This window comes from Phascolarctos cinereus, unplaced genomic scaffold (assembly GCF_003287225.1).
Source record: "Phascolarctos cinereus isolate Bilbo 61053 unplaced genomic scaffold, phaCin_HiC Scaffold_2;HRSCAF=192, whole genome shotgun sequence".
Classification (NCBI taxonomy): domain Eukaryota; kingdom Metazoa; phylum Chordata; class Mammalia; order Diprotodontia; family Phascolarctidae; genus Phascolarctos; species Phascolarctos cinereus.
In genome coordinates, this window is record NW_027555625.1 from 19581069 (window position 1) to 19596046 (window position 14978).

The window sequence follows — 14978 nt, forward strand, 5'->3', positions numbered from 1 at the left end:
GCATAATAAGTTGCTTGATTTTTATTATTTCTTGGGCCATCTCCCTGTCAAACTGTCTGTTGTTCATTTCAGAATTTTGATCTGGAAAAAATAGCTCACAGTTCTATAGCCCAGGGTAGTTTGCAGCAAGCATGGCTCACAACAATAATACCTAAAAGGCCAAGGTAGGGAGAAGGTAGTTGGAATTACCCCATTTTGAAGATGAGGGGACTGAGGTTATAGAAGCTGCTCATGATCACATAAGTAAGTGGTAGAAAGCCCAGACAAAACACAAACCATTTCCAGGTGAAAGGGAAAGAACTTTCTTAGCCACACACCAAAGAATAGGCCTAGAATCTAGGATTAGTGAAGTAGGCCTTAGTAAAGCCAGATGGCAGCACCAAAGACTGGTTAAAGATTTACAGCTATGTGGGCCACAACAGAAAGAAACTAATTAAACATGCAACTTTCAGAAATATGGAATGCCTGACCCAAAGCCTGTTGGTATGGGGCTCTCTTGGTAGAGATGAAGCCCCTGCAGATTTGAGAAGAAATAAACATAAGCTATTATTATTTATAGATTATAAAGACTCTGTGGTTATATAGTTATAATAGGCTATAAAGGTCGTGTGACCTTTTGTAAGTCATTTCCCTTGTCTGTTATTTTTCACACTCAAGGGAGAAGGAGGTTTGACTAGTCAGTGGTTCTCTAAGAGGCATTCTGGTGTTAATGTTCCCTGATATTATTTGAGGTTCTGCCGAGGGAAGGGGCGTGACACATAAAGTGCTGGACCTGTAGTCGGGAAGAGCTGAGTTCAAATCCAGCCTCAGAAGCTTTCTACTTCTGGAACTTTTTGTGCAATTTTCTTAACCACATTCTGCCTCAGTTTCCACGTTAATAAGATGAGGCAACTAGGTGGCACTGTTGGTAGAGTGCCGGGCCTGGAGTCAGGAAGACCTGAGTTCAAATCCAGCCTAGCTGTGTGACCCTGGGCAAGTCACTTCACCCTATTTGCCTCAGGGTCTCATCTGTAAAATAAGCTGGAGAAGGAAATGGCAAACCTTTCCAGTATATCTGCTAGGAAATTCCCAGATGGGGTTGTGAAGAGTCGGACGCGACTGAACAGGAACAATACGACCTCCAAAGGAAGAGAGTTCCACGGTAAGAAAAGCCCAAAGTTAAATGCACAATCTATCCGACAGTGCACCACACTGGGTATGGCTCGTGCGTTGATGAGACCGGATAGAGTTCATCTTCATTTTGAAGGGACCAATGCTCCAGCTTTGAGCGCCACCTGGTGGCCCATTCATATTTAGCATCGTGAAGCAGTTGCTCCACACTTCAAGTCCTAGTAAAAAATGGGAAGACACCGGTATTGTCATCCCAAGCCACTTAAGCCCAAATGGTCAACAAAAGCTGCTGTCCTAAGTCATTCCTTTACCCGCTGACCAGGCCGCTGGACATGGGATCCCCAGGTGTCTCAAAAGACTGTAACAAATGACCAAATCTAATCACATGAAAATGAAGAGAGATGAACATGTGGTTCTATAGGCCAAAACCCAAAGGAGCTATGTAAATGTAGAGTCAGGGAAATGAAGCTAGGCTATTATTCATGTGAAGAAAAAACAATCCGTGAGGTCTGAGTGACTGGCAGTTCAACATAAGGAAACATCTATTTTTCAGTAAATTTTTATTGATCTTTATTTTTTAAAAAAATCACCAATGTTTCCCCCTGAGTACAGCTAGGTGTTGCAGTGAATGGAGCACTGGGCTTGCAATCAGCAAGACTCATGCTTATGAATTAAAATCCAGCCTCAGACACTTCCTGGCTGTATGACCCTGGGCAAGTCACTTAACCTTGTTTCTCTTAGTTGAAGGAAAACAGAGAGAGAGAGAGAGAGAGAGAGAGAGAGAGAGAGAGAGAGAGAGAGAGAGAGAGAGAGAGAGAGAGAGAGAGAGAGAAATACCAACTCCAGTATTTTTGCCAAGAAAACCCCAAATTGGGTCATGACAAATTGGACACAACTGAAAAATGACTTAAGAACAACATATTTCCTTCTGTATCCTTCCCTTCATCTCCTCCTCTGCCCATAGAGCCAACACCATCACTCATAATAAGGAATAAAAAAGGGAGAAAACAGTTTAGCAAAACTAACCAACATGTTGAAACACATTATAAATAGTGTTCCATACCCTACCCTACTACCTGCAAAGAATGGGGACAGGTTATTTTTTATATCTCTTTTTTAGGGCCAAGATTGCTAATTATAATTTCATAGCATTCAATTTTATTTTTTTTATTGTTGTTTTCCATTTTCACTGTTTTACAGGTCAATTTTATGATATGGTAGGTAAGAGTTCTTTCTTCCTTCCTTCCTTCTTTCCTTCCTTCCTTCCTTCCTTCCTTCCTCCTCTTCTCTCTCTCTCTCTCTTCTCTCTCTCTCTCTCTCTCTCTCTCTCTTTCTTCTTGAGACCTATAATTCCACTGGTGAACTTCCAGAATGGAAATTCTCTCCATCTCTCTCCAGATATGCAATTGTCTGTAACCTGGATGCCCATCTGAGGCCCTGAGAGATTAATTGATTTTCCCAGGGACACACAGCTATTGTGTATGAGAGATATGGGTTGAACCCAGGGCTTCCTGGCTCTGAGGTGACCTACATCCTTATCTGCTCTAACAAGCTTCCTCTCATAGCAGATACTAATGATAATGACCATGGAGGTGGTGATGTTAGAAATAATAATAAAGCTGATATTCACTTAAAAATCAACTATTTGATCTACCTATGGGCAGCTAGGTTGCTAAATGGTTAGAGAGTAGAGCATGGAGTCAGAAAGACTCATCTTTCTGAGTTCAAATCCACCCTCAGACACTTACTAGCTCTATGACCCTGGACAAGTCACTTAACCTTGTTTGCCTCAGCTTCCTCCTCTGTTAAATGAGCTGGAGAAAGAAATGGCAACGCATTCCCGTATCTTTGCCAAGAAAACCCCAACTGGGGTCACAGAGAGTCAGACATGACTGAAAAAGGACTAACAACTACCTGTATAATAGGTCACAGAATATTAAGGCTCAAAAGGATAATATCAGTATAGCAACTTGTTCCAGAATAAGGTTGATCTGAACTCTGCTGAAAAAAATGAGAGCAAGATTCATTGAAATTGGGGAGAGAGATGGCATAGTGATTTCACTGATTATCTCTCTATTAACACAATAATCCCCTTCTCTGCCCAGAGCACTCGAAGGTTAAATGACTCGTCTAGGGTCACATAGTCAGTACGTATCAGACTCAGGACTTGAATTCAGGTCTTCCTACCTACAAAGGCTCTACAATGACTATGTAGCCTCCCCCATTCTGTCATGGTTTAAGTTGCTCAACAAGCATGTACTAATCACTTAGTATGTTCCCAGAACTGCTCTAAGCACTGGAGATACAAAGACAGGAGAAAACAGGGTCCTTGCTGACAGGAAGCTTATATTTTACTGAGGGAAATACCATGTAAATAACTGTAGCTACTGGATATACACAGCACAATGGAAGACAATCTTAAGAGATAAGGCACAAGAAGAGAAGTAGAGGCAAGGAACAGGAAAGGCCTCATGAAGAAGTTGGGGACCCAGGTGGGTCTTGTATGAAGGCAGGGACGTCAGAGGGAAGGGCTGAGGGGGGGAGAGAGTTCCAGGCTTAGAAATCATGGGCATGGGACGTGGAATATCGTATGAGGGAAACAGAAAGCAGGCCAGTGTAACTGCATTGTTAAGTGTGTGGAGGGGCGGAAGGTAAAGTCGAATGGACAGCTAGCAAGGGCTTTAAAGCGAAGTGGAAGGTGTGGTTTTTGTGTTGTTGTTGTTGTTGTTCCTTTGGATCCTGGAAACAATAGGAAACCACTGGAATTTATTGAATAGGAGATACAATGGTTAGACACGCATTTGAGGAAAATTACTTTGAGCGGAAGATAAACTAAGCTTGGGTGAAATTTGAATCAGAGAGAAGGCCGTTGCAAAGTGCAGACGGGGCAGCTGTATGAGTGTAGAGAAGAAAACGAGATGTTTTGAAGGTAGAATAGACAAGCATTGGTAACAGGTTGGGTGGGGGAGGAACAGAGTGTGGAGTTAAGATGACACCAAGATCTCCAGCCTCAGTGACAGGGAATGTAGTGGCACCCTAGAAAGTAATAGGAGAGTTAGGAAGAAGAGAGGGTTTGGAGAGAAAATAATATGTTTCTTTTTGACCATGTTTAGTTTGAGATCTCTAGGGGACATCCAGTTTGAGATGTCCAGTACGTAGCTGTTGATGTGGAAGAGCAGCTAGGTGGTTCCATGGATAGAGTGGGGAGCATGGAGTCTGGAAGGCTCATCTTCCTGAGTTCAAATCCAGCCTCAGAGCCATACTAGCTATGTGACCCCGGGGAAGTCACCTAACCCTGTTTGCCTCAGTTTCCTCATCTATAACATGAGCTGGAGAAGGAAATTGCAAACTGCTCCAGTGTATTTGCCAAGAAAACCCCAATTGGGGTCACAAAGAGTCAGAAACAACTGAACAACAACAATGTGAAAGCTCAGGAGATAAGTTAGACCTTAATATACAGATCCAGGAATTGTTTGCATAGAAAAGATAACTGAATCCAAGGGAGCTGATGAGATCATCAAAGGGAGACAGTACAGAAAGAGAAGTGGGTCCAGGACAGAGCATTGGGGAACACCCGCAGTGGCCTGGATGAAGATCCAGCAAAGGAGGTGACGGTTAGATACGAAAAGAACCGGGACAGATCAGTATCATGAAGCCTCCCTTATATCATTTCATCTGAGGAAATAACACTATGAAGTAATCGCTACTGATAACACTGCCCCCTTTTTACAGATAATAAAATAAAGGTGAGACAATTTAAGTCAAATGTCCCAAGGCAAGGTTCTTAGATTATGTTAATGAGCTCCTAGCATCCAGAAATTATCTCATGGTCTTTTGCCCTGGTTCTGACGTTCCTCAGAGAATTGTTGTGTATGACATGTGACGAGTATCGACAGATTGGATTGAGCTGAGGGTAAGATAACTGTGATGGTCTTGTTACTGTGCTGAATTTACTTTCTGTCTCTGAGTTTCACTTTCTTCATCTACAAACTGGGTATGATACTTTCCCAGTCCTCACTGGTGCCTGAGAAAGAACTTTGTGTGGTAGAGGGCAGACCAGTTCAATTGTTCGTTAAAAAGGATCTTTCCAGCTTAAAGACTGTGGAATTGTTAAACTTCAGAATAGTCTGTTATATAGTAATAAACTGAACCTCTTCTTGCTTGGCTCCATCAGAGCACAAATATTAGAAATCTTAATAGCTGATATTTTTTAGAAGCCTTTAAAGTTTGCAAAGTACTTGGCATATATTATCTCCATGGAATCCTTGTTCTAAAGACTTGGGGACCATTTAATCCAATCCTCTCATCCTATAGGAAAAGAAAGTGAGGCCCAGGGAGCTTAAGGGACCTCACCAAGGTCATATGGGTAATAAGAATCATCAGTGAACTTTGATTCCAGGTACTTTGACTTGGGAGTCTCACGATAGCTCTGGGAGCTAATTAGTAAAGCTGTTGGGATATTTGTTTTATAGGTAATGAAACTGAAGCTAAGAAGGCAGTGACTCAAACTAATGCCAGAGGCAGCACATTTCTTTACATCTCATTGCCTTTCAAGATCAATGTGCTTTCTGATAGATATCAACAACAAGAACAACAATAATAATAATTGCTAACATTTCTATAGCTCTTACTACGTGCCAGGCTCTGTGTTAAGCAGACGATATTATTATCTCATTCATTCCTTACCACATCCCTGGGAGATATTCTATAATTGAAGAAATTGAGGCAGACAGAGGTTAAGTGGCTTGCCCAGGGTCACACTACCAGTGTCAAAGGTTGAATTTGAACTCAGGCCTTCCCGCCTCTTGGCCCAGAGTTCTTTCCTCTATATCACTGAGCTTCCCAATAAAATCAGTAAAGTACCAAGATCCTATGTTGGAAGGTATTCCAGAGGCCACATAGTCAGGTTCCCTCATTTTACAGATGAGGAAAATGAGGCCCAGGGAGTTAAATTTGCTCATACTTCTAGTCAATATGAGACTAGACTCGGCCCCAGGCCTCTAAGGTGGGTCCCTTCCAGCTCTCCATCTTTGACTTGTGTTCCTTCAGAAGGACATTGCCTACAACTATGGCATCTGGCTAAAGCTTTAGCCACCTAGTGACCAAATGGGTAATGGCACGGAGCATAAGGACGGTGGGCAGGGAAGGGGCCAGTTCTCTTTCTTGTCTCAGGCCTGCTTGCTCCTGCCGCTCCCCAAAGCTTCCTCTAAAGGACTGGAAGGCCCACCTTTAGGAAATCTTTCCTAAAGCTGTCAATTGTCCTCATGGGTTTCCATATCCAGGGAAGGTAAACACAGCCAAGGCAGGGCTGGGTGTAGATGCAATGCCAGCATTCAGACAGCAGGGGTCGCAATTGCCCAAGACAAAGACGGCGGTGACATGTTTGTGGACATGAAAGGGAAATCCAAGGCTGTCAGATTCCAAAATCCCAGCAGAGGGTCTGAGGAGGAGGGAAATGGGGCCAGGAGGGATTTCTAAGGCCAGCAAACCCAACGCTGCCATTTTTCACTGGATGAAACATGTTCGTGGTAGAGAGGCTTCTTCCTTCCTCTGGTGCTCAGCCTTCTCATTTGTATGGGCCAAGGTTGAACTCTGTGGTCTCTAAGACCCCTGCCACTCTCCAACGATGGGATTCTTTCCCTCTGTGCAGTTGTAGGCAGCCAGGCAAGTGCTCCAGACCTGCAGACAGCGGAGAGTCAAACGGGACTTTGGCTGCCTGGGAGATCCAGACCAAATCACTTAATCTCCTTGAGCTTCGTTTGTAGAAGTGGCATCATGAGACTCAACCTCACCTTGTCCATGGGGTTGCTGTCAGGAAAGTGCTTGCTTCCAGATTTTTCTCTGCCAGAAGAGGGTGAGGGAGGACAGACAAGAGCAAACCCAAGAGATCCTGGACGGATGGTGCTCCACCTTGATCAGAGACTTTCTACGCCAGGGTAATAGGCCTCCCCCTTGGATACACTCCCTCTTTAGGGGGTAACTCCAGACCTGTAGGCTCCTCCAGCCCTTCTGCCAGGCATTGTGCATGTAGTGGAAGTAACAGTGGCAGCTGAAGCCTTCTTGGGCCCAGTGGCAAGCATGCTGCAAAAGGGCCTCCAGACTGGGAAAGACCTTTCAGTAGGCAGGCACTTAAGTCCAGGACTGGTGGTGATGAGTCCGTCTAGGGCATCCCTCATCTCTTCCTTGGCCACCACTACCCTCTCAGTTGAGCCTACTATGGCTGACCCATTTTCTCCCAAGGTGTCTTCAGCCTAGGTGTCCAGATCACTAATCTGCAAGTGGGTGTAGATACTGCTGACATCAGATCTCAAAATGCTGATTCCCCACCTACCCATCTACCCAGTGAACCTGGGGCTGGTGCTTCTGATGAATAGGCTGAAAGCCAGTCCCTGTGGCCCAAGACACAGTGATGCCCTCACAGTCCACACATAGGCCTAGAAGACATTCCTCTTTTGCTATCTTGCCTCCTTTTCATTGGAGGTTAAGTGAGCTCCTCTCATCCCTAGACACTCCTGGAGCCTCATAGAGATAGAAGGCGGAGTGCTTGTGGATCACCATGATGTTGGTGATCCGCTGGGAACAGTCGCTGGTGATAGAGGTGTCCTCCATGGATCTCATAGTGAGGCTGCCCTGGAGCCTCACCAGCAACAAGAAAGTTTCCCCCCCTGGTATTTCTGATCAAGATATTACTGTGGAGAGGTAGTGTTTGCTTCTCCTTGCTAGGGGTCAATAGAAAGAAAACATTTTAATTTCTTCTGACTTTCCTTTGATTCTTTTCAAAATCATAACAAATCCAGTATTTCCTCCTTCGAGTCTGAGAACTTCCCTTTTTTGGTTGCCTCTGTCCTGTCTGACTCTTTATGACCCCATTTGGGGTTTTCTTGGCAAAGATACTGGAGTGGTTTGCCATTTCCTTCTCCAGCTCATTTTATAGATGAGGAAACTGAGGCAAACAGGGTAAGTGACTTGCCCAAGGTCACACAGCTTGTAAGCATCTGAGGTCAGATTTGAACTGAAGAAGGTAAGTCTTCCTGACTCCCGGTCTGGTGTTTTGTGCACTATGGTGCCCCCTAGTTGCCCAAGAACTTCCCTACTAGACAAGAAAATAGTTAGTTACATTTCCAGGCACCTAAACTACCTTCCAGGCTCTGCTCTGACTCTACTGTCTCTCAACCAATTAATGTTTTAGTTGCCATCCCCCAAATACTCTATATTTACTTTGCATGTGTGGTGGATGTCCAAGAAAGGGAAGTGGTGAAATGTCTAGAGACTGGGCTTTAGAGTTAAGAAGATTCAAGGCTCACCTTTCACACATATTGGCTGGTTGACCCTGGGAAAATTACCTGACATCTCAGCGCTCTCAGAAGGCTCTCTAAGAAGGCTCTGTGTCAGGTAGAACATGCCACCCTTTGCTGGTAGAGGTAGCTTTCATGCATGGGAATTCTCCATTATCAAATGAATTATAGATCCAGCCCTTACCTCTATCTGTGTAACTGTCATCCAGACTGCTTATTTGTTCTCAGTTTTTCAGATTTTCACCTTGGAAATTCTCTTGCTCCACACTTGTTCACTACCAGGACAACTTTCTAAAACAATGGATCTCAAACTTTTGTGGTCTGTATCAGTACTTCTTAAACTGTGGGTCATGACCCAATATGAGATCATGTAACTGAATATGGGGGCCGTGAAAAATTTGACAGCAGTAGGTTTCTGAATGCACAATGACCAAAAATTAATTCAAAATCAAAATGAATCCGAGGTATTTCTGGCAGCTTTTGCTCATATTGCATCACATGACTTCATTGCAGCCTTACTTCTGAACACAGCATTGATGATTACAAAATCAAAATATTGATCAACTCTGACAAACATTGAAGATGCTCTCTGTCCTGTGGCATCAAATATTCCACCCAGATTTAATTGTCTATGTAAAAATCAGTAAGCACATCAATTTCATTAATATGCAAATTTGCTTTCATCATTAATAAATGGTAAAATTATATGCATACCAAGGAATTGTTTTAAAGTATGATTTTATGATTTATTATCAGTAAATGTTTGATTTGTATACCTATTTTATATATCTATATACCTGGAGTTGTGCAAAAATTTCTTGGGCAAAATGGAGTTACAAGTGGAAAAAATTTAAGAAGCCCTGGTTTGTATTATAGGCTTTCTATGGGCTCCCCAGGAATGAATGATTGATTGAATGTGGAGGGGGAAGGAGGGAGGCATTAATTAGACGACTTTATTATAAGCAACACATGGAGGCAGGAGGTCCACAGAGGTTGAATGACTCACCCAAGGTCACACAGGGTGCTCCTTAGAGAAGCTCTTTTTCTTTCTCTGGTCTATAACCTTTCATATGCCAGGATCCCTTCTTCCCCTCTTTGTTGCCCACTTGGAAATCCCCACAGTTCAGACTCCAGATCACTTTCCCAATCTGAACAACAGCCAAGTAAAATGAACAAGGCAGACATTAAAATCCTCATTTGTGATTTCATCAGTGTGGGGAACTCCCAGTGTTCTAACTCCTTCTACCAGTGCAGTTAATAACTAACTCAGAAAGTCACCTCAAGGCACCAAGAGGTTGATTGTCTTGCACAAGGAGACGATGGTTTGTATTTGTCAACTTGAACACTGGTCTCCAAGACTCCAAGACTGGCCCTCTGACTACTATATAACGCTACCTCTATCTCCATTATATAGAAATAATGGAGGCTTGATGACATGAAAAGCTTACCTCAATAATCTATAGATAGTAAGGTTAGAGTGGACTCCAAACAGTCTCAGACAGGTACCTGAATCCTGCACTCTTTCCACTATACTATAAACTGCCTCACACTAAAGTCAACAAAGCTACTTTTTATGGTATGAAATATTCTGCTAGATTCTTATTCTCTTGCTGATAATACCTTCTGCCCCCACCAATGTTCTCTCCCTCATCAAATTACTTTTACTACCTAGTCTAGATCTTTCCTTTGACTTAATCTCAAACTGATTTTTAGCGATCTTATTTGTATATTTATCTTAGGATAGGGATTGTACCTGTGGTTTTGTTGATATAAGGAAGTTCCAGGGGAGAAAAGTTCCTTTACCACTACGGGTAGGCACCTTCTCTGTAACTGATGAAGTTCCCTATGTTTAGCCCACACAAAGTCTCAGATTCTGTTCTCCAGCCATGTTTATGACCCTGCCACCATATGTGTACCCTCGTCCCACTTTCTACTCCTGGTCTGGGAACAATCATTGAATCAAAAGGACCATTCTTGGAAAGAACACATCAATTAATTGCCCTGTGTCTCCAATCACCATCCCCTCGGCTTTCTCTGTCCAAATCACTCCTCCCTGGCCACCGCTTCTCTATGTATGTTGTCTTCCCCCTACTAGGACAAAACTTCTGTGGGCTTAGGGTGGGCAGAAACAATCTTGTTTTTCTCAGTATTTGACCCAGTATCTGGCACATATCAAGTACCATTAAATGCCTTTTTCACTCGTTCATTCATTCATTCATTCATTCATTCATTCATTCATTCCAGTCATCCATTCACATATTAATTTTTCACCACCAGTTTCACTATAGAATGACAGAATTTTTTTCAGTGATTAGATGATCCACACTGACGTCAATCAGACCCACGAAATTTGACAGTAACTGGTAGATTAAGGCCTAGAGGATGGAGAGGTTCCAACATTTGACCAGTGTAATGGCACCATCATTGGAACAAAGGCCCCATGACTTCACAGCTAGTGCTCCTTCCTCAAGCTACACAGGCCCTTCTCTTCTCCCAGTCACTATAATGACTGACTGAGATAATGAGTCTGTGTGTTGATGTAATAGTAAACACACAGCCTCTTGTTACCATGGGAAAAAGAACATATTTTCAAGCCAAAAGACTTCAGTTCAAATTCTGACTCTGCTATTGTTTCCCAGTGGGACTTTGGACAAATCATGCCCTTTTTTTGGCCCTCAGTTTCCTCTTGTGTAAAATGAGGAGGGTTGGACTATATGGTCTCTAAGTTTTTTCCAGTGAGTCCCTTCTTCTTAAAGTTGTCATCCATAAACTCTGTTGTACCCTGTATGTACATGTTATCTTCCCCATAAGACTGTGAGTTCCTTGAACATGGACATTGTTTTTGCTTTCTTTTTCTATCCTCAGCACTTAGCATAAACCCTGGCACACAGCAGGTGCTTAAAAATGCTTATCTATTTAGTGATAGGTAGATTGATTTCAACTTTGAATTTATGATCCTAGATTTGTATCCTCCCTTCACATTTTAAAAAGCTTGATCTTTCTTTTAAAGTGTGTGTGTGTGTGGTGTGTGTGTGTGTGTGTGTGTGTGTGTGTGTATACCTTTCTAATCTAGTACATGACTTGGCTGGCAGACTGCTGAGATATCATGATGGACAGCCCTGGGTATGGCAAGCTGAAAGTGCCCTATTCCAGCCCTAAATTCCTGTAGTAGGCTCAGGAGGAAAATCTGATCCACTCATTCCATATGTTATCATTGTTTACCTTGAAATATCTTACATACTGTGGTCTTCTACTTAACTCATTTATCTAATTTTTCAAGTACATGAGTTTGGTCTTTCAACACAAATATAAACTCATGGGTTGCAGCATCTTTGTCTTATTTCACCGTTGTATTTCACTCCCAACTGAGGGTTTTGCTCATAGGTTTTTGTTGTTGAGTGCTGTCAGTCATGTCTGACTCTTTGGGATGTCCCTTGGGGTTTTCTTGGCAAAGATCCTGGAGTGGTTTGCCATTTCTTTCTCCAATTCATTTTACAGATGAGGAAACTGAGGCAAACAGGGTTAGATGACTGAATCACAGAACTAATAAGTATCTTAAAGGCCATCAAGAGGAACAAGGCTTTCAAAAGAATGTTCTTCTACATCTTTTTCAAGTGGCCATTCATTCTTCACTTAAAAAAAAACAAACCCTGAGCAATTCATTATCTCCTGTAAGAGTCAGTTCTATTATGTTCTTGAATATTTCAACTTGTGAAGAACTTTTAATTATATGAAGCTTAAATCCACTATCACTGCCAGGGCTGAAGAAGTCCTTCCTATTTTGAAGGCAGCTATCATATCTCCCCTACATCTTTTCTAATCAAACATCTCCAGTTCCTACAATGCATGGATGGGATAATATCCAAGTCCCTTACGCACCTAGCTGATTTTTTCTGAACCGTCTTCACCTCACCAATATCTTCCTAAAATGCTGCAGTTGAAACCGAACATAACACTCAAGATTGCCCTTACCAGGACAGAGGGAAGACAGCCTCCCTCATTCCAAATGCTAGATTTCTCAATGACAACTAATGTCCTCCAGGTTTTTGGCTGCCATGATGTGCTCATGATTTCTTCTGAATCTATAGTGCCCCCCCCAAAGTCTTTTCTTTTTAGATCTCATGTTGTTTATCCATCTCTCTCCCTTGTTGAACTTATGAAGTCACTTTTCTGAACCCTAATTCAAAACTCTGATGGCTAGAGAAGTAAAGGGATTTACCCAAGACCATACAGCCAGGGATTCCTGCCATTACTCCTTTCTTGTCCACACTTGGGAATGCGTGCATTCTTCATCCCAAGCATGTTTTGATAGGTAACTCTGAGACATACTCTGGCTGGGTGGGTGAGTCAAGTGTGTAAATGACACCAGCTTGGGGAGGGGAGGGACAAGGAGGAAGTTGAGATGAGACAGACCATCAAGGCATCATTTTCAGAGTGACTGAAATGAACAAAGACTCTGTGTGTGTGTGTGTGTGTGTGTGTGTGAATTTGTTTTGTTTTATTGTAGATGATGATGATGAGGCAGAAAATCCCCAGAAAAATGATACTGCTATTTGTTTCATGTCTATATTTGTTTCTTGTACTTTTTAGTTTACTTTATCTGATGAGCTTTAACTATCTAGGCTAAGAAGATAAACCCCTCACCCAAAGATTTCTTTAATAGTCACATAAAGATGTACACAGCTCACATGCAACGATCCCAGACCTATCATCATAAGAGATTGTGGAAGACATATAAAAGACATGCAGAGATATCATTGCAATCACAAGTAGAAGCATCTGATAAATGGGAAAATGTTAAATGTACATTTGTGAAGATTGTAAGCGTACCCTAAAATGAAAGGAGAAGCAAATCAACTCGTTTCTGTCTTGTTTTCACTAATAACTCCTCTTCATCACCCAAACAGAAACCATAGTTATGATGGAGACAGCCTTTGGACTTAGAAGAATTGTGTTCCCATCTCGCATCCTCTCCTGTGTGGACTCTAGAACCTCAGGCAGATAGGTCCCTTCAGCTCATCAAGCCTCAATTGCATCGTCTAGAGAACGGTCTTCTTGCCTAGATCAGAGAAAATACATTAGATGACCAATGTGTCTGGATCAGGACTCCTGCTCTTTCTACCAACCCCTCAGCAAGCTGCCAAATATTTCTTTAGCATTTACTATGTGTGAAATGCTGCACTAAGATCTGGGGGATATAAAGATATGAGGAAAGGGGAAAACAAATTGCACACACACAACATTCTCCCACAATAGTCCCTGCCCTTAAGAAGCTCGGCAGACAATATGTAAATAATTGGGTAAAAATAAGATATATACACAAAGTAAATGGAAAGTAGTCTGGTAGGGGAAGGTACTAGAACAGTAGCAGCTGGACAGTTTGGGAAGGGCCGCCTGAGAGAGGGAGGATTTGAGCTAAACCCGTATGAGGATCCAGTTCCAGACATTATTCCCATCTAGCCTCCCCCCACCCCCGCCCATTCACCTGTTCAGGAACCATAATCAAATCCTCTGGCCCCAGCACCGGCCCAGCAACCTTTTTGGTTCCCCTTGTGTGTATCTCCCCCCACTGGAATGGAAACCCCTTGAGAGCAAGGGCTGTCCTTGTTTCTGTAGGCATATGCTCTGCAGCAGGCACAGAGCATGGCCCATTACAAGTGCTTAATAAATGCATTTTATTCATTTGCCCACTACCCAGGGAGTGAAGATGAAGTCAGATACTATGAAAGTGAGAAGAAAGGGAAACTGGCCAGCCCCCAACACCCTTGCGTTTCTGACATCACTATGTTTTGATAGTGCATTTGAGGGGGCCATGGCACAGTGGGTGGCAAAGTGAACTTGGAGTCAAGAAAAACGGGTTCAAATCCTGCTTCCAACACCTACTGGCTTTGTGAGCTGGACAAGTCACTTAAATCTTCTTGTTGAATGAATGCATGCATAAATGAATGAATGAGTGAGTAAATGAATGAATGCAATGATATTTTATTGTGTTTGTTATGTGCCAAACACTATGCTAAGTTCTGGGATACAAGTAGAAAAAAAAAACCAAGATAACCCTTTTTCTTGAGGAGGGGGGAAGATAACTGATATAGGTGCTCTGGGTAACTCTAAGAAACTATAAATTATAGTTGGGCTCCAGATTTGCAAGGGTGGAAGGAGTTTCCACACTTTGTATTCCTAACACAGGCCTGAACCAAAACAACTCATGACATAAAAGAGCCTAGCAGAGGAGAGAGAATGCTGAACCCAGAATTAGGAAGCACTGACTTCAGACCCTGCCTCTGTCAGTTGGAAAAGACATTTCCTTGCCTTACAACTCAGTTGTCTCATCTGCAAAATGACGATAATAAAGCACCTACTTTGAATGGTTGATAATGTCTCAAATGAGACCACGTATGTAAAGCATTGCACCATTCTTAAGATACTAAATAGATAGGGCAGCTAGGAGGCACCATAGTGGATAGAGCACCAGACCAGAGTCAGGAAGATTCATAATTCTGAGTTCAAATCTGACTTCGACACTTGTTAGCTGCATAACTCTAGACAAGTCACTTAACCTTGCTCATCTCAATT

At 42.6% G+C, this 14978-nt stretch overlaps 1 protein-coding gene across 1 annotated transcript in view; it reads right to left on the minus strand.

Annotated features, from left to right (window-relative positions):
* Positions 1-13045: 13045 nt before the first annotated feature.
* ADAMDEC1 (ADAM like decysin 1) overlaps positions 13046-14978 on the minus strand; it is a 31892-nt gene continuing 29959 nt past the window's right edge. The window contains exon 14 of the mRNA XM_078149102.1: positions 13046-13464. Within this exon, the coding sequence (XP_078005228.1) occupies positions 13425-13464 (40 nt within the window). The 3' untranslated portion in view covers positions 13046-13424. The remainder of the gene's footprint in view (positions 13465-14978) is intronic.